The sequence below is a fragment of the Pristis pectinata genome, chromosome 34 (genome assembly GCF_009764475.1).
Source record: "Pristis pectinata isolate sPriPec2 chromosome 34, sPriPec2.1.pri, whole genome shotgun sequence".
NCBI classification, from domain to species: domain Eukaryota; kingdom Metazoa; phylum Chordata; class Chondrichthyes; order Rhinopristiformes; family Pristidae; genus Pristis; species Pristis pectinata.
The window spans coordinates 16,414,159-16,431,994 of NC_067438.1; the positions used below are offsets into that span (position 1 = coordinate 16,414,159).

Below are 17,836 nucleotides of genomic sequence, written 5' to 3' on the forward strand. Positions count from 1 at the left end.
AGAAGGGATTTCTTTAGCCAGAGGGTGCTGAATCTGTGGAATTTCTTTGCCACACGCGGCTGTGGAGACCAAGTCATTGAGTATATTTAAAGCAGAGGTCGATAGGTTCTTGATTAGTAAGGGCGTTAAAGGTTACGGGGAGAAGGCAGGAGAATGGGGTTGAGAAGGAAAAATAAATCAGCCATGATCGAATAGTAGAGCAGACTCGATGGGCCAAATGGCCCTGTCCTGTTCCTCTGTCTCAATGTCTAATGGAGACAGGAGGAATCTCAGGTCCGGACTGGAAAACAGGGAGAGGGAGAAACAGGAGTAAATGAGGGAGACCTAGGAGACTTCATTCACCTTTTATTTCACACTTCCCACATTTATATTTACACCGGTTTTATTTCCGGGCTCATTGAGTTTTTACAAAGCAGCATCTGGCGATTAAATGAGACCCGTTCAGCACCAACCTGCCATCCACGGGGTCTCTGCCCCAGACCTTGACCCCACTCCTGACGCCGGTCCCGGGACCCAACTCGTTCACAGATCTGGAGCAGATTCTCAGCCACTGGTTTTCATTCCAAGTCCAGAAGAAAGGATAAAGTTTCTCGGTGAATTTATTCCCAGTGAAGGTGTGGAGATGGGACTTGCTGTCTGCGCTGTAAAATGAAACTGTCCCAGACTCGTAACTGAGACAAACTCCCACCCTCCCGGGGATGGGATCGGCAGGGAGAGGGGATCGAGGGGAGGTGTTCGCATAAAACTCGACGTACCCCCAAGGCCACCACCACCACCGCTCGATGGTCCAGAATCCGTTCTCCGGCCTCAGTTCGACCCCTCTCTTCCTCTCCACAGACTCTGCGGCGACCCCCAGACCCCATTCCCGATTCCCCGCCACCTCCACCTCCCAGTAATGTCTCCCCGATGTGAATCCCTTCGATCCCAGCGCACATTTCCAGGATGTGAACCTCTTCCCAGTGTCGGGAAGATCCCTTGGGGTCCAGGCCCGTCTCACCCCCTTCAGATCCTCAGACACCTCGATCTCTGGATGTGCCGTTTCCACATCCAGGGTCACGGACACTGGGGGGGAGAAGCAGAGAATCAGCGAGTCCCTGGGGGTTGTGGGGGAGACTTGGGCAGCGCAGCCCCGGGACTGGCAGGTGGACAATGGGAACCTCTCCCAGGCTTTCGCCGCCCGACACCGGGTGGACAACGGGATCCTTTCCCGGGGTTTCACTGCCCGACTCCCAAGAAGACACTCCTAGGAATAAAAGGCTTAAGGTATGAGGAGTGTTTGATGTCTCTGGGCCTGTTCTCGATGGAGTTAGAGAGGGATGAGGGGGGATCTCATTGAAACCTACTGAATACTGAAAGGCCTGGATAGAGTGGACGTGGAGAGGGTGTTTCCATCAGTGGGAGAGTCTGGGATCCGAGGGCACAGCCTCAGAATAAAAGGGACGCCCCTTTAAAACTGAGAAGAGAAGGAATTTTTTGAGCCAGAGGCTGGTGAATCTGTGGAATTTGTTGCCACTGAGAGCTGTGGAGGCCATGTCATTGGGTGTATTTAAAGCAGAGATTGATAGGTTCTTGATTGGTGGGGGGGTGGGGCAGGGGGTGATTAAGGGTTACGGGAGAAGGTGGGAGAATGGCTTCAAAATAACAGCTATGATTGAATAGTGGAGCAGGCTCGATGGGCTGAATGGCCTAATTCTGCTTCTACGTCTTATGGTCTACTGGCAGTTAACAATAGAGGTCACAGCATTTGATCTAATTTGTCAGAAAGGATAACACAAGAAATAGAAGCAGTGGGACATTTGGTCCCTCACCTGCTTCACCTTTTACCACAGCACCACTTGATCCCGGGGGTGAAGGGGTTGTTGTTTGAGGAAAGGTTGACCAGGTTGCGCCAATACTGAAGTTTACAAGAATTAGAGGTGATCTCATTGGAACATGTAAGATCCTGAGGGGGATCGATGGAGAGGAAACTGAGGATGTTTCCTCCAGCTGGAGTATCTAGAACTGGGGGGTATGGTTTCGGGGTAGAGAGCTGCCCATTTAGGACAGAAATGAGAAGGGATTTCTTCTCTGAGTATCTATTACCTTGACCCCAGAGATCTGTGGGGTGGAGTTACTGAATACATTTCAGGGTGAGTTAGACAGAGTTCTGGGCTGTAGGAAGGTCGAGTGTTATGGGGAACAGGCAGGAAAGTGGAGCTAATCAGCCCTGCTCTTGTCATGTGACTCTGTCCCCTCACTGCTGGTGATGGCAGACTAATTAAACAGGTAGTTTGCATCAGTCGTCACTATTGGGGATACAAGTAACATCCCACAAAAGGCTGTAAGATGGGAGTTGGAAGGGCGGGAACAACACTGGAATATTGTAATCCAGGGAAGTGGTACCAAGAAAGTTGCTGGAGCGGTGGACTGACACGTCCCCGCGTCCTGTCAGATTCCATCCTCGGCTCTTACAAGTATCCGCTCGTGGGATGGTTGGGATGTTGCTTTTAATTTTCCAAAATTCCCTGCATTCAGATTGGAAAGGTTCCAGGCTCCATTGGATTGGAAAGTAAGTGCAACTCCTTCATTCAAAAGAAGATATCAGAAGCAGGAAACAACAGGCCAATTAGCTTAACGTCTGTCAGAGGGAAAATACCAAAAGATATTATCACAGCAAGTTACAGAAGGCACTTTGAATAACACATGATGATCGGGCAAAGTCAGTGTGGTTTTATGGAAGGGAATTCATGTTTGACCAATTTATTGGAGTCACTGAAGAAGTAACATGTGCTGTGGATAAACAGGGCCCAGTGAATGCACTGGAATAGATTTCCAGAGGGCATTTGATAAGATGCCACATCAAAGGTGACTGCTGAAAATACAAGCTCATGGTGCAGGCGGTAACATGGTGTGGATAGAAGGTTGTCTGGCTAACAGGAAACAGGGAATGGGAATAAAGAGGGAGAAGAAAGAGTCACCTCACAAGTAATGTAATATCAGACAGAGCTTCCATGTGTAAATACAAAAGGCAGACAGCAGCTGAGAAAAACTTTGGTCCCTTAGAGGATGAGACTGGGGAATTACTGACAGGATTTAGAGAAATGACCAAGACTCCAGCCAATTATTTTGCATCGATCTTCACAGTAGACAACACTAAAACACCCCAATAATAGATAATCAAGTGCCTGTAGGGAGGGAGCAACTGAAAACAATTTCTATCACAAGAGGAAAACTAATAAGCAAACTAATGGGGCTAAAGGTCAACAAATTTCCTGGACTTAATGGTCTGATCCTGGAGTTTGAAAGGAAGTGTCTGCAGAGATAGTGGGTGCATTGGTTATGGTCTCCTCAAATTCCCTGGATTCTGGAGACATCCAGAGGACTGGAAAACTGCAACATCACTGTTCAGGAAAGGAGTTCCAGTCAGCCTAACACCTGATTTTGGGAAAATACTGGAATCTGTCACTGAGGAGATAATAACAGGACATTTAGAAAATCAGAGGACAAACAGGCAGGGTCAGCATGGGTTGACAAAAGGGAAATGGTATTTGACAAATCCGTGGATTTTTGAGGATCAACAAACAGGGAGGTGAAGGGAACCAGTGGATGGAGTGTATTTGGATTTCAGACGGCACTCAGTGAGGTGCCACGTCACAGGTCACTGCAGAAGATAAGAGCACTGGGGTTGGGGTAATATAACGGCACGGACTGGGGAGATGGGCGTCAGGGTAAATGGGTCATTTTCAGGTGGGCAGTCAGTATCGGAAGCTCAACTGTTGATAATGACTTGAATGAAGGGACTGAGTGCACTGTAGTCAGAGTTACTGCAGGTACAAAGATGGGTGGGTGAGGACGTTGTGCAGGGGGCAATGTGAGGTCATCCTCGTTGGAAGTAAGAATGAAAGTGCAAATTATTATTTAAACTGAGTGAGAACTACAAAACATTGTGGGTACAGAGGGGTCTGGGTCCGGGTGCACAGAACACAAGGAGTGAGCATACAGGGACTGCAGGGAATTAAGAAGGCCGATGTAACATTGACTTTTATTGCAAGAGGTGTGGATGTCATCCCGAAATCAATTTCCCTATCTGTCCACTGTAAATAACACAATGCCACGAGGTCAATTCGAACAAATACCTTTATTAGCAGTGCACCGCTAGGAGAATTCTCTTCAGCACTCACTAAGTTCCCGAGTTCTCCCAGTACAAAGGGGTAGACAGAGATTTATACAGGTATTGTCACGCATACTTTAATGAGTCAGGTGCCGGAGTTCTTGGTTGAGCAGGAAGCGGACAAAGGGCTACTGCAGATGGACAAAGAGCAGCCTCACACCACAGGTTCAGCTAATCATTTTGCAATCGGGTGAGACAAAGGCAGGTATCACCTTCATTGTTTGAGACAGCCTTCCCATTTCCCGTTAAGATTGACCATCATCTCCATAGTCAAGCATAATGGGAATCCAATTACGTTCCAGACACAGCAATTACCACACAGCACTCAGCCCAGGAAAGCAATGGTGTGGCTGTTCTGGCCTGAAGGACACTTTTTAAATCAGTATTTCAAGCAGCCATAATTCTCATCCGTTTTAAGATATCAATACAGTTCTAGTTTACTAATCCTACACCTCCTCATGGAGTATGAAGGGAGAGAAGTTTTGATACAACTTCACAGGATGCGGGTGAGACCTCACCAGGAGAACTGCGTGCAGTTTTGGTCTGTGGATCTAAGGCGAGATGTACTTGTGTAGGGGCAGGGAAGGGAAGGTTCAGGAAGTTGAATCCTGGGATGAAGCAGCTGATGTCTGAAGAAAGGTTGAGCAGGTTGGGCCCATTCTCATTGGAGGTGAACGAGAGGCGATCTTATTGAAACAAATAAGCTTTCGAAGGGAACAAAAAACTGAGCGCTGACAGAACTCAGCAGGTCAAGCAGCATCTGTGGAGGCAAAAGGTGGAAGCCGACATTTCAGGTCGAGACGCTGCATCAGGACCGAGAGGGAACGGAACGTTTGCCAGTGTACAGCAGTGCGAGGCAGGGAAGGAACAGAAGCTGGTGGCTGATAGGGGACGATGGGAGGAGATGGGGAATGGGAGAAGAAAACTAGGTGAACACCTGAGTGTGTGGGACAAGGACACCCGGGATGTGTGGAGACAGTCACAGTGTAGGGGGGTCCAAAAACAGTGGAGAGCAAAATGCTTACAGGGGATCTGAGGGGCAGGAGGGTGGGGGGTGGATGGAACAAGCTGCCAAAGGAGGTGGAGGAGACAAGTACAATGACAACATTTAAAGACATTTGGACAGGTGCACAGATATGAAAGGTTTAGAGGGATATCGACCAAAAGACAGTAAATGGGATCAGAGTTGATAGGCATCTTGGTCGACATGGACGAGTTGGGCTGAAGGGCCTGTTTCCCTGCTTTTAACTCTACGAATCTACAAAACTATGAAACTGGAAAATTCAACGTTCACACCATAGGTTGGAAGCTGCCCAAGGGGAATACGAGACGCTGTGTTCGGCCTCTTTGTAGCAATGGACAAGGCCGAGGACAGACAGGTCGGGCTGGGAGTTAGAAGGAGAGTTGAAGTGACATGAAACCATAAGCTCGAGATGGCCGTTGCAGACAGAGGGCAGGTGGGCCACAAAATGGTTGCCCAGTCCACCCTTGGTTTCTCCAGTGCATCGGAGACCACCTCATGAGTACCAAATGCAGCAGACCAGGTAGAAGAGGTGCAGGTAAACCTCTGCCTCACCTGGAAGGGCTGTTCAGGTCCATGGATGGTAGTGAGGGGGGAGATGAAGGGGCAGGTATTACACCTCTTCTGGTTGCAGGGGAAAGTGCCAGGCGGTGGGAGGGATGGGTGGGGAGGAATGAGGGGACCAGGGAGTCACTAAAAGAGTGGTCCCTGCGGAAAGCAGAAAGGGAGGGAGAGGGGAAGATGTGACTGGTGGTGGGACCGTGTTGGAGCTGGTGAAAATGGTGTGAAACATGTTGGACGTGGAGGCTGTTGGGGTGAAAGGTGAGGATCGAGGGAACTCTCTCTGTTCTGTCTGGGGAGAGAGGGGATGAGAACAGACGTGCTGGAAATGGAGGAAATGTGTGAGGGCTTACGAAGAGGGCATAAGGGGGCTTCAGAGGGATGTGGAGAGGTCATGTGATTGGCCAAATATCTGTCAAATGGAGCATAGAAGGGGAAAATGTGACATTGTCTACTTCGGAAGAAAATTTTTAAAAAGCACATGACCTAAATGGTGAGAGGTTGCATTGCTCTGAGAGGGACCTGGGTGTCCAAGTGCATGGTTCACAGAGGGATAGCAGGTAGGTACAGCAAGTAATTTGGAAAGCTAACAGAACACAATGGTTTTTTGAGGGGAATTGAATACAGAGGGAGGGAGGTCATGCATCAGTTACATCGGGAGTTGGTGACACCGTGAGAGGAGGACTGTGGGCAGTATTCGTCTCCAGATTTAAGGAAGGCTGTTCGTGTGTTTCCTGCACTAATACATGGAACAGGCTGGCTGTCTTGTGAGGAAAGGCTGGACGAGCTGGGCTTGTATCCACTGGACGTTAAAAGAGTGAGAGATGATGGACTGAAATGCATCAGGTCCTGAGGCGTCTTGACAGGGTGGATATGGAAAAGATGCTTCCTCTTGTTGGAGTATCTAGAACTGAGGGTCATTGTTTAAAAATAAGGGGTCACCCACATGACAGAGATGAGGCAAAACTTCGCCCCTAGTAGGTTGAAACTCTGCTCCTCAAAGGGCAGAGGAAGGAGAGTGTTTGAATATGTTTAAAGCAGAGGTAGATAGATTCTTGACAAGCTGGGGATGAAAGTTTACTGTGGAGAGACGGGGATGTGGAGCTGAGGTGGCAATCAGAACGGCCGTGAACTTGTTCAATGGAGGAGCAGGCTTGAGGGGCTGAGTGGCCTTCTCCTGCTCCTAATTCACACGTCCGTCTGTAAACTGCTCACTGACACAAAGTTTTGGGTCGATAGGACCACTCAGTGCCATAACCATTCCAGCTCAATTCCAGGGTGAGGAGAGGGGAACTGCTTTTGACATCAGGCAGCATTTCACTGAGTGTGGGGTCAGATCCTGGTAACACTGAAGTTAATGGGGATCCTGAGAAAAATCCCCCTGGCTGGAGTCACACTTAGCAGAAAAGGAAAGTGATATTGGTTGCTTGAGTTCAGTTATCTCAGCCCCAGGGCACTGCTCCAGGAGTTCCTCTGTGTCCTTGGCCATCTTTAGCTACTTCATCAGCGAACCCCTCCAGCACGAGTCAGAAGTGGGTTCATTCATGACTCCACAGTATTCAGGTCCAGTCACAGGTGTTCAGATAATGAAGCAGTCTGTGTTTGTCTGCAGCAAGGCCTGGTCACCAGCCAGGCTTTCAACTGATGAACAACAAATAACGTGGCCAAGTGGCCATGTCTAATAGTGGAGCCTGACCACCTCCCCTTGATGTTCAATGGCATTAACCCTGACAAAACCTGCACCACCAACATCCAGGTGGCACCATTGGTCAGAAACGTAACTGGCCCAATCACTGAAACGCCATCGCAACCAGAGCAGGTTCGCGGCCGAGTATTTTATGACAGGTAACTCATCCCCGGCTCCCCAAAGCCTTTCTACTTCCTACAGGTAATACCAGGCCTCTGATGGAAAACTCCCCACTTGCCTGGGTTAATGCAGCTCAAACAAACTCAGCAGCTCAATCTGACCCAAGACAGATCAGCCCATCCGAAGGGCACCGACTCACTCTCCAAAATGTCATCCCCCACCAGTGATGCACCAAGGCTGTAACGTGTACAACCTACAGCACATACTGTATCAATGTGGCAAAGCATCTTCACCTTACCTATTGAAGTGTCTGTCTAAATACCTCTTAAACGGTAGTGACTGCATCCAACTCCATCTCCTCCTCTGGCAGCGCATTCCAAATATCAACCACTGTGTGGGAAAACCTTACCCCTCAGATCCCCTTTCAAACTTCTTCCTCTCACCTTGAACTTTTGCCCTCTTGTTTTCGATACCCTACCACAGGAAAAATATTTTGAGTATCTACTGTATCTAAGCCAGTCATAATCTTACATACATTTATCAGGTCACCCTTCAGCCGCCTTTGCTTCAGGAAAAACAAGCCCAGCCTACCCGATCTCCCCCCATAACTGAAGTCCTGTAATCCAGGGAACATCGTTGTGAATCTCCTCTGCACTCTCTCCACTCAATCACATCCCTCCTATAGTGTGGTGACCAGAACTGCATACAGTAATCCATGTGAGGCCTATCCAGTGTTTCGTAAAGTTGCAACATAACACCGAGTCTTATATTCTCTGCTCTGACCAACAAAGGCAGGCACGCCATTTTTGCTAAATCCCTCAGACCAGTAAAAGAAGATCTTACCTTCATGGCCACATATTCTCTTCCACTCTGAAAACAAAAATAACAGGCAAGACTGAGAAATGTCTCTTGGATTTAACGTGCAACTAGTTTCACAGTGAAGATTTATAAATGTATAATAGGAGCTCCTATTGGATCCCCTGTAGTATGGATCTCCTGCAAGTTGGAAGCTAAATGTTCATCATCAGGGGCCAAGTCAATAACTTCACCAGACGGTGCTCCCCACACACTCAACCTCCACCATTTCCATCCACGCAGTTTAACAGGCAGAAAATTGGGCTCAGATTTACTCATCAGTCGACTCCACAGGCAAAGCTCAGATGTGTGGGCACTGAAGGTGAAAATGTGGATCAGCCCTGAGACCCACTGATAGCAAATAATTTTCTTGCCAGAATTCAGCTGACCCGATGGTGAGGGATTCCCCAGGTTGGACCTGGTGATGGAAACTTGCTGATGGACTTTGGCAGGAAATAACCACTCACCTATTTACACAACTACTGTCTGAAAATATGGATAAAGTGAGAAGCAAATGTGCCCTGTCCTTTAATCCTTTGGACATCCTGTTGTGGATCTCTGGCAAAGGAAGCTTTGCCCTCTGATGAGCCAGGATCCCTGGGCTTTGCAGGAGATGCTTGAGTCATTGCCGTGTCCAATATCATCGTACCTGGCAGTGGACGGGTCAGGCAGTGAATTCCCTCTCAGTGCAGGGAAAGTTTGCCAATCCCACCACCAATGCTCAGAGCACACGAGCTGTGGAATTGGCACCAACTATGGCTGCCCATCGTGGATACTGGATCCTGCCGGCATCAAGCAGAATGTTTAGCTTTAACTGCTGGTGTCAGATCTGCAAATCCAAGCACATCAGAGATAGAAGCAAGAGTTGGACATTCCGCCCTTCCTGCCTGCTCTGCCATGTGATGGGATCATGGCTGATCTTTCACCTCAGCACCACCTTCCTGCACTCACCCCCACCCCTTGATTTCCTCATCAGGGGAGGCCTGCTGTTTGCTCCTTGTCCTGGTGGGATGGTTTGTGTCCCATGACAGTGATACCCTGCTGACTGGGGGGGGTGGGGGGAGCAGTGTGGAGAAAGGGGAGGAGGTGGAAGCGAGAGAGACACCGATTCATTTGTGGTTACACAGTTCCTACAGTGATCAGGATAGAGATTAATCCTATCGCCTTCCTCCTCTCACTGGACAATCCGTAAAACAACCGGACTACAGGGCAGCAGCACCTTTGGAATGTGTGTTCATTGGTAGGGGGTGGGGTGGGAGTGGGGACACATACCTGACAGCACAAGGGGTTTCCATTGTCCTAAAAAGAAACAGAAAATTGAACAAAGTATATTTATAAATAAAGGCCAAGATATGCTTTAAGGACACATTAAAGAATCCTGGCAATATATTAAACACATGCCTGGGTCAGACCTCTTACCCGCGTCAACATTGTGAATCTTTACGCAAACACCTCCCAGTTTTGCTCCATCAACAGTCACAGTGTAGTTGTATGTTGTGGCCATCAGATGGTTCCATGATTTCTACAGCCCCACACTCTGCCCATTGACACAGATACCATTAAGGTGGGGAAGTCACTGGGGAGAGATTTATCCGAGGGCGAGAGGTCATTGGCTGGGCACATGGTGAATGGGGCAACGTGGACATCAATGTCCCAAACTCCCTCCACCGTTGACCCTACTGCACACAATACTGTCAGATCCCAGCATTCCCCAATGCTACCAACCTCTGCTCCCAAATCTCTGAAATCTCCTCAGTCACCCTGGATAATGTTATTTTGTGTAGTTGAGAGACAGATGAGGAACATTCCAAGCAGCAGAACATTGCAGACTTCTGTGTCTGTGCACTGCAGTGAGGAGGTTGGGAATGGGCTGGAGGTCCCATGTGCACCTGAACTCTTGCTGTGCCGCTGGAATCACCACAGAGTCAAGTTGTGGAGACAAGGAGTTCGATGGACTTTATATCCGACCCCATTACACCAGCCACATCGGGCCTGCTGACATGCAAGGCTTAGTTTATTTTTTGCTTACTTTTATTTCATAGAAGCATAGAAAACCTACAGCACAATACAGGCCATTCGGCCCACAAAGTTGTGCCGAACATGTCCCTACCTTAGAAGTTACTAGGCTTACCCATAGCCCTTTATTTTTCTCAGCTCCATGTACCTATCCAACAGTCTCTTAAAAGACCCTAGCGTATCCGCCTTCACCAACATTGCTGGCAGCCCATTCCACACACTCACCACTCTCTGAGTAAAAAAACTTACCCCTGACATCTCCTCCATACCTACTCCCCAGCACCTTAAACTTATGTCCTCTTGTGGCAACCATTTCAGCCCTGGGGAAAAGCCTCTGATTATCCACATGATCAATGCCTCTCTTCATCTTGTATACCCCTATCAGGGCACCTCTCATCCTCTGTCGCTCCAAGGAGAAAAGGCCAAGTTCACACAAACTGTTTTCATAAGGCATGCTCCCCAATCTAGGCAACATTCTTGTAAATCTCTTCTGCATCCTTTCTATGGCTTCCACGGCTTCCACATCCTTCCCGTAGTGAGGCGACCAGAACTAAGCACAGTACTCCAAGTGGGGTCTGACCGGGGTCCTATATAGCTGCAACATTACCTCTCGGCTCCTAAATTCAATTCCATGATTGATGAAGGACAATACACCATATGCCTTCTTAACGACAGAGTCAATCTGTGCAGCTGCTTTGAGCGTCCTATGGACTCGGACCCCAAGATCCCTCTGATCCTCCACACTGCCAAGAGTCTTACCATTAATACTATATTCTGCCATCATATTTGACCTACCAAAATGAACCACTTCACACTTATCTGGGTTGAACTGCATCTGCCACTTCCCAGCCCAGTTTTGCATCCTATCTATGTCCCGCTGTAACCTCTGACAACCCTCCACACTATCCACCACATCTCCAACCTTTGTGTCATCAGCAATTATATCAATGTATATTTTTAATCAGTTAACAGTAGTTCCATGTTATTAAATAAACTTATCATGTGAAAAGGTAATTGTGTTTTTTTTATTTTATTTTGCAGCTGGTTTCAAATGTCTGATCTTCTGAGTGTTCCCATCATCCCATCAGCAGCTGTCAGACAGCCATCAGGGCGTTCTGTGGCTGGGGCCTGTTCTACTGTCTGTGCCCTCGGGGTGCTGAGTAGTGACAGAGCCAGTGACGCTGATGGGTCCTTCAGGAACTGTGTGGCTGCATAAAACTGGTGCAGCCACAGGGTGAGTGTGTCCGTGAGGTGTGGGCTGGGATCAGCAACTCACCGCCCTTTAACATTAACCACCTAAGTCAGTGGTGAAATGAATCATTGGTGCAGAAATACAAATCCAACTCTGGGAAGCTGCTGCCGTGTTCCCTGAGGTTGGGCTGAAGCACCCACAGATTTCTGGCCGTCCACCTGTTGCTCTGAGCTCCGTGTGGCAGCACAAGGGCTTGGAAACTTCAACTCAGTGCACTTCAGTCACACAACAGAGATTATTCCAGTGTCCTGGTCACACCCACAATATACAGGGGGTCAGGTTATTAACCTCTGGTGTAAAGCAGAGCTGTGTCATCAAAAGACTTCAATAACTAATCCAAACAGATAAAGACTATAACATTAAATAAATTTGTAATTGATCTAAAACCAGCATCCTTTGCAGTTTGTGAATCTTCCAGTGTTGAACACTTACCAAGTTCTACGATGGATTTCCGAAGTTCCAGCTCTGGAAAGACATACCAGTGGTACATTAGTACAACAATATGAGAACATTCGAGATAATGACAATCAGAATTAAGAAGGAGCAGCTTCAGAGGCTGGAAATCTGAAGTAAATGCAGAGAAAGGATGGAAACACTCAGAGGCCAGGCAGCTGCACAGAGAGGAACAGAATTCATGGTTCAGCTTGATGGTCTCTCATCAGACCTGGAAACAGTCAGTGACAGGGGTGAGGCAGCTGCAGATGCAAACAAGGGAGAAAGAACAAGAGGGCCGGTGTGTAATAGGTGGAGGGCAGGAGAGGGTAATGATGGGCAATGGGCCAAGGGAAGAAATACACTGTGGGTCTGGGGAAGGATTAAACGGCAACAGCAAAATCATTCCCAACAGTTGCTGTTGGAGAATGTGGACGCAGTGGTCGTGCTGTGAAATGGTTGAACTCAGTGTTGAATCTGGAAGGCTGTGAGATGCCTAATTAGAAGATTAAGTTCTGTTCCTCAGCCTCTGTTGAGCTTCACTAGAACACTGCAGGAGAGCGAGGGCGGAGAGCTCACACTGGGATGGGGCACAATGAAGATGACAAGTGACCAGAAACTCAGGTTCACACCTGAGAACTGAACAGAGATGTTCAGCGGTGATCACCCACAGGGGTACACAGTGTATAGGAAGGATAGGCGGGTAGGCAGAGGGGGAGGTGTTGCCATGATGGTTAGTAGTGATATAAAATCAATAGAAAGGAAGGACATCGGGTCAGAGGAGGTGGAATCCTTGTGGGTGGAGCTAAGAAATAGCAAGGGTAAAAGGACAATAGTAGCAGTCATATATAGGTCCCCTAATAGCAGTCAGCAAGTGGACAATAAGTTGCAGTTTGAGATAGAAAAAGCATGCCAGAGTGACAATGTGAAGATAATTATGGGGGATTTTAACATGAAGGTGGACTGGGAAATCCAGAATGGCGGTAGTACTCAGGAGAGGGAGTTTGTGGAATGTCTAAGGGACGTTTTTCTAGAGCAACTTGTTGAAGAGCCCACCAGGGGATCAGCTGTTTTGGATTGGGTGCTGTGTAATGAACCGGAGGTGATTAGGGATCCAAAGGTAAAGGAACCACTGGAAACCAGTGATCACAATATGATTGAGTTCAGTTTCAAGTTTGAGGAGGAGAAGCTGATAACTGGTGTATCGATATTTCAGTGAAACAAAGGAAATTACAATGGTATGAGAGAGGAGTTGGCCCTAATTGATTGGAAGAGTAAGCTGGCTGGAGGGAGAGGAGAAATGGAAGGAATTTCTACAGAAAATAAGGAAATTGCAGGACAGACATATTCCAAGAAAAAAGGTTTTGAATGGAAAAAAGGCACAAATGTGGATAACGAGAGAGGTGAAGGCTAAAATAAAAGCAAAAGGGGCGGCGTACAAAGAAGCAAAAATTAGTTGCAAAACAGAAGACTGGGAAGCTTTTAAAAACCTGCAGAGAGAAACTAAGAAGGTCATTAGGAAAGAAAAGATGAATTATGAAAGGAAGTTGGCGGATAACATTCGAAAGGATACTAAGAGATTTTTTTAAAATACATAAGGTGTAAAAGAGAGACGGGTTGATATAGGACCAATTGATAACGGTGCAGGAGCTATTATAATGGACGATAGAGAGATGGCAGAGGAATTGAATGAATATTTTGCATCGGTCTTCACTGTGGAGGACATCAGCAATGTGCCGGTTAGTCAGGAGTCTCACGAAATGGAATTGAGTTCAGTTAAGATTACTAGGGAGAAGATGCTAGGAAAACTAAATGGACTAAAGACTGATAAGTCTCCCGGACCGGAAGAGATGCATCCCCGGGTTCTGAAGGAGGTGGCTTTAGAGATAGCGGAGGCATTGGCGATAATTTTCCAGAAATCGATAGATTCCGGCGTGGTTCCGGAGGACTGGAGGGTCGCAAATGTAGTTCCATTGTATAAGAAAGGAGGGAGGCAGCATAAAGGAAATTACAGACCTATTAGTCTGACATCAGTGGTGGGAAAGTTATTGGAATCTATCCTCAAAGACGGGGTTACGGAATACCTAGAGGCGCAAGGCAAGATAGGTCCTAGCCAACATGGTTTTGTGAAGGGAAGATCCTGCCTGACCAACCTATTGGAGTTTTTTGAAGAAATCACAGGTAAGGTGGATAAGGGAGAGGTGGTGGATGTTGTGTATTTAGACTTTCAAAAGGCCTTTGATAAGGTGCCTCACAAGAGACTGATTAATAAGATGAGAGGTCATGGAATTACAGGTAGGATAACAGAACGGGTGGAGCATTGGCTGGTTGACAGGAAGCAAAGAGTGGAAATAAAAGGATCTCGTTCTGGTTGGTTACTGGTTACTAGTGGTGTGCCGCAGGGGTCGGTGTTGGGACTGCTCCTTTTTACCTTGTACATTAACGATTTGGATGATGGAATAAATGGTTTCGTGGCTAAGTTTGCGGATGACACCAAGACAGGGGGAGGAGTAGGGAGTATTGAAGAGATAGGAAGGTTGCAGAGGGACCTAGACAGTTTAGGAGAATGGGCAAGGAAATGGCAGATGAGATTCAATGTAGGGAAATGTGCAGTTGTACACTTTGGAAGCAGAAATAAGCGGGCAGATTATTATCTAGGAGGAGAGAAAATCCAAAGCACGGAAGTACAAAGGGACTTGGGGGTACTCGTGCAGGATACCTTAAAGGTTAACCACCAGGACGGATCGGTGGTAAAGAAAGCGAATGCTATGTTGGCATTCATTTCGAGAGGTATAGTGTCTAAAAGTAACGAAGTGTTGATGAGGCTCTACGGGGCACTAGTGAGGCCTCATTTGGAATATTGTGCACAGTTTTGGGCCCCACATCTTAGGAAGGATGTGTTGATGTTGGAGAGGGTTCAGAGGAGATTTACGAGGATGATTCCAGGAATGAAAGGGCTTACGTATGAGGAGCGTTTGTCGGCACTTGGACTGTACTCACTGGAGTACAGAAGAATGAGAGGGGACCTCATAGCGACATTTAAAATGTTGATAGGAAAGGACAGAGTAGATGTGGCTAGGCTGTTTCCCTTGGTGGGTGAGTCCAGGACCAGAGGGCACAATCTTAGAATTAGAGGGTACAGTTTCAAAACAGAGATGAGGAAAAATTTCTTTCGCCAGAGGGTGGTGAATTTGTGGAACTCCTTGCCACGTACAGCAGTGGAGGCCAGATCAGTGGGGGCGTTCAAGGAGGAGATAGATAGATATCTAAATAGTCAGGATATCAAGGGATATGGGGATAAGGCCGGAAATTGGGATTAGAATAGTTTTTTTTCTTTTCTTTTTTTTTCTTTTTTCTTCTTCCCCCCCCCATTCCCCATTTCTATTTCCCTTTCCTTGGAGCAGACTCGATGGGCCAAATGGACTGCTTCTGCTCCCTTGTCTTGTGATCTGTGCTCCCGTCTCCCCACTGTAGAGGAGACCAAATACAGGAAACCAAGTTAAGAGAAGTGCAAGTGAATCAGTGTCCAGTTAAATCTCCTTCCACGGCACCGCCTCATGCAGACACAGGAGATGCAACATCTGCCAGTTTACTTCCTTACTTCCCACCTCCAGGGCCACAAATACTCTTTCCAGGGACAACATTTACTGCTGGAATTTCAGAGCCCACAGAAAAATGTGCATTTTACACCTTTTCTCCAGAGAACGTTCAGGTTTTCCACTGAGGTTACAGCAGAAAACTGGGAGAATCCCTGCTGGATTTCCAGACCTGTACTGTTGTTATAACACACCTTTGATGCGTCTGTTTTGTTTCACATTCCAATAAACCACAACAGAGTTTGTAGCGATGAGAAGACAAGTGGTCAGGACCAGTGGCAAGACCCAGGCACCAGGAAAGAGCTCATCTGTGGAGTGAAGACCAGTGAATTAGACAATGACAGTATCTGCAACACACACCAGGGGAATTCGTTCAGTAAAATTCCACGAGGTGGAAAGCCCACAGCTGCCCCAGCAGCTTCCTGCCATAATGTCAAGAAGTGTTTACTGGAAGAGCCAGAAATATCAGCACTGGGGTTTGTTCATGGCCTGTTGTAAATGGAGGCTCTGAGCACTTCATCACTGCCACTGATGTTTAGTATTGTAACTGCCTCTGGAAGGGCAGGAATTCCAACCCTGGGCACTTGCACAACCAAATTCATATTTAATCTCACCCCTGAACTTGTGTTTTGGGACTGGTGGAAGCAACACCCCAAACTTTCCAACCACATGACCACGAAGGTGCCCCAACATGATCCAAGCCAGACAAGGCCACTCACATTGTTGGCCCTGCCTTTGGTGGGGCTGGCAGCAGTGGTTTGGACTGGGTGCAACACGACACATACATGGGGCACCTCACTCTCTCAGGGTCAACACTTGTCGACTACATTTGATTTATTCCACATTCAACACAACGTCCAAGGTGGTGCAGAGGCAGAAATGGACAGAAACAAGAACCTGGGGAAAACACAAAGAAAACCAAACTGTGGGGAAAGGAAGATCCAATCAAAGTGCAGAAATTCGAGGTAATAATATTAGTAAAAGAAGAAACACGGGATAAATGAATGGGACTAAAAGCTACCGCCCCTCTCACCCACAGTCTCTGTGTCTGGATCCTAAAACAGGCGGCTGCAGAGAGTGAACGGGTTCTGGATTCTGGAGCAGTTCAGTGGGCTGTGAGGTAACAAATCCAACACTGCCATTTAAAACAGCAGGGAGGTAGAAAATGGGGAACTGTGGACTGATCGGCTCAACATCAGTTGTTGGGAATATTCTAGAATGCTTTATGAAGCAAATGGCCACAGATGACCAAGGATGTCATAGGCCTTTAAGGCCCACTGTGTGGTCAACAATGTGGTGTGATGCCCAATCGCATTTTATTAAAGTCCCCCTCAGTAAATGCAATGGGGACTTAGATAAAATGTGGTTGGGCATCACACCACATTGTTGCACTGCACACACAGCTTCTAGACCCTCAACATCACTGAACACAATGGGGAAGGGAAATTAGTTCTTGGTCATCTGTGCTCAGGAGACGCAGACACACAGAGACCTGGCACACAGCAGGCAATAGGTGTGGAGAATTCTGTGCATTCCAGGCTGGCAAATGTGAGCATCAGTGCTTGGGCTTCAGCTATTTCCAATAGATATTGAAATGACTCAGGTGAATGTATGGTGTGTAATGTATTCACATTTGCTGTGGGTCCAAAGCTGGATGAGAAGGCAAGCTGAGGGTGCAATGAACCAGATGGGATTAGTGTTGTGACCATAACAGTGATCTGTCTCAAGAAGAGGAGTGGGTTCAAAATATTCCCGGATACAAGATCCTCAGGAAAGGTGGGAAAGGGAAGGAAGGAAGTGGCAGCGTTGATTGAGGAGAACATTGCAGTGTGGAGAGAGAGAGAGGAAGTCCGAAAACAATCACGGACAGAATTGATGGATTTGGGGTTAGTTTCAAGTTCACATTTAAGTTCACTGTTGTAGACATTATTACTCAGGGTATAAAAGTGAGCTTTTTGCAGCAGCAGGATAGTAATCTACAAACATGTTCAATGACAGCAGTGTGATTACACTGCAGGGACTCCTCCATCTCCCACCAACCGAGGAGCAAATCTGCAGGGAAATTACAGAGAGAGAGATACCAGGGGACTCCATCCCAATACAGACTGGGACGGCAGTAACATGAGGAGCAATGAGAAGAGGCGTT

General features: G+C 47.4%; 2 protein-coding genes across 2 annotated transcripts in view; both read right to left on the reverse strand.

The window, feature by feature from the left end:
* LOC127585983 (butyrophilin subfamily 3 member A3-like) overlaps positions 1-17,836 on the reverse strand; it is a 511,579-nt gene that overhangs the window by 437,805 nt on the left and 55,938 nt on the right. The gene's annotated exons all lie outside the window — the stretch shown is intronic.
* On the reverse strand, positions 380-9,825 carry LOC127585982 (E3 ubiquitin-protein ligase TRIM39-like). Its single transcript, XM_052043740.1, has 4 exons — positions 9,814-9,825; positions 9,667-9,693; positions 8,383-8,409; positions 380-1,243 (listed from the first exon to the last, which is right to left on the reverse strand). The coding sequence occupies exons 1-4, from the start codon at positions 9,823-9,825 to the stop codon at positions 395-397; spliced, it is 915 nt and encodes a 304-aa protein (XP_051899700.1). The 3' UTR covers positions 380-394.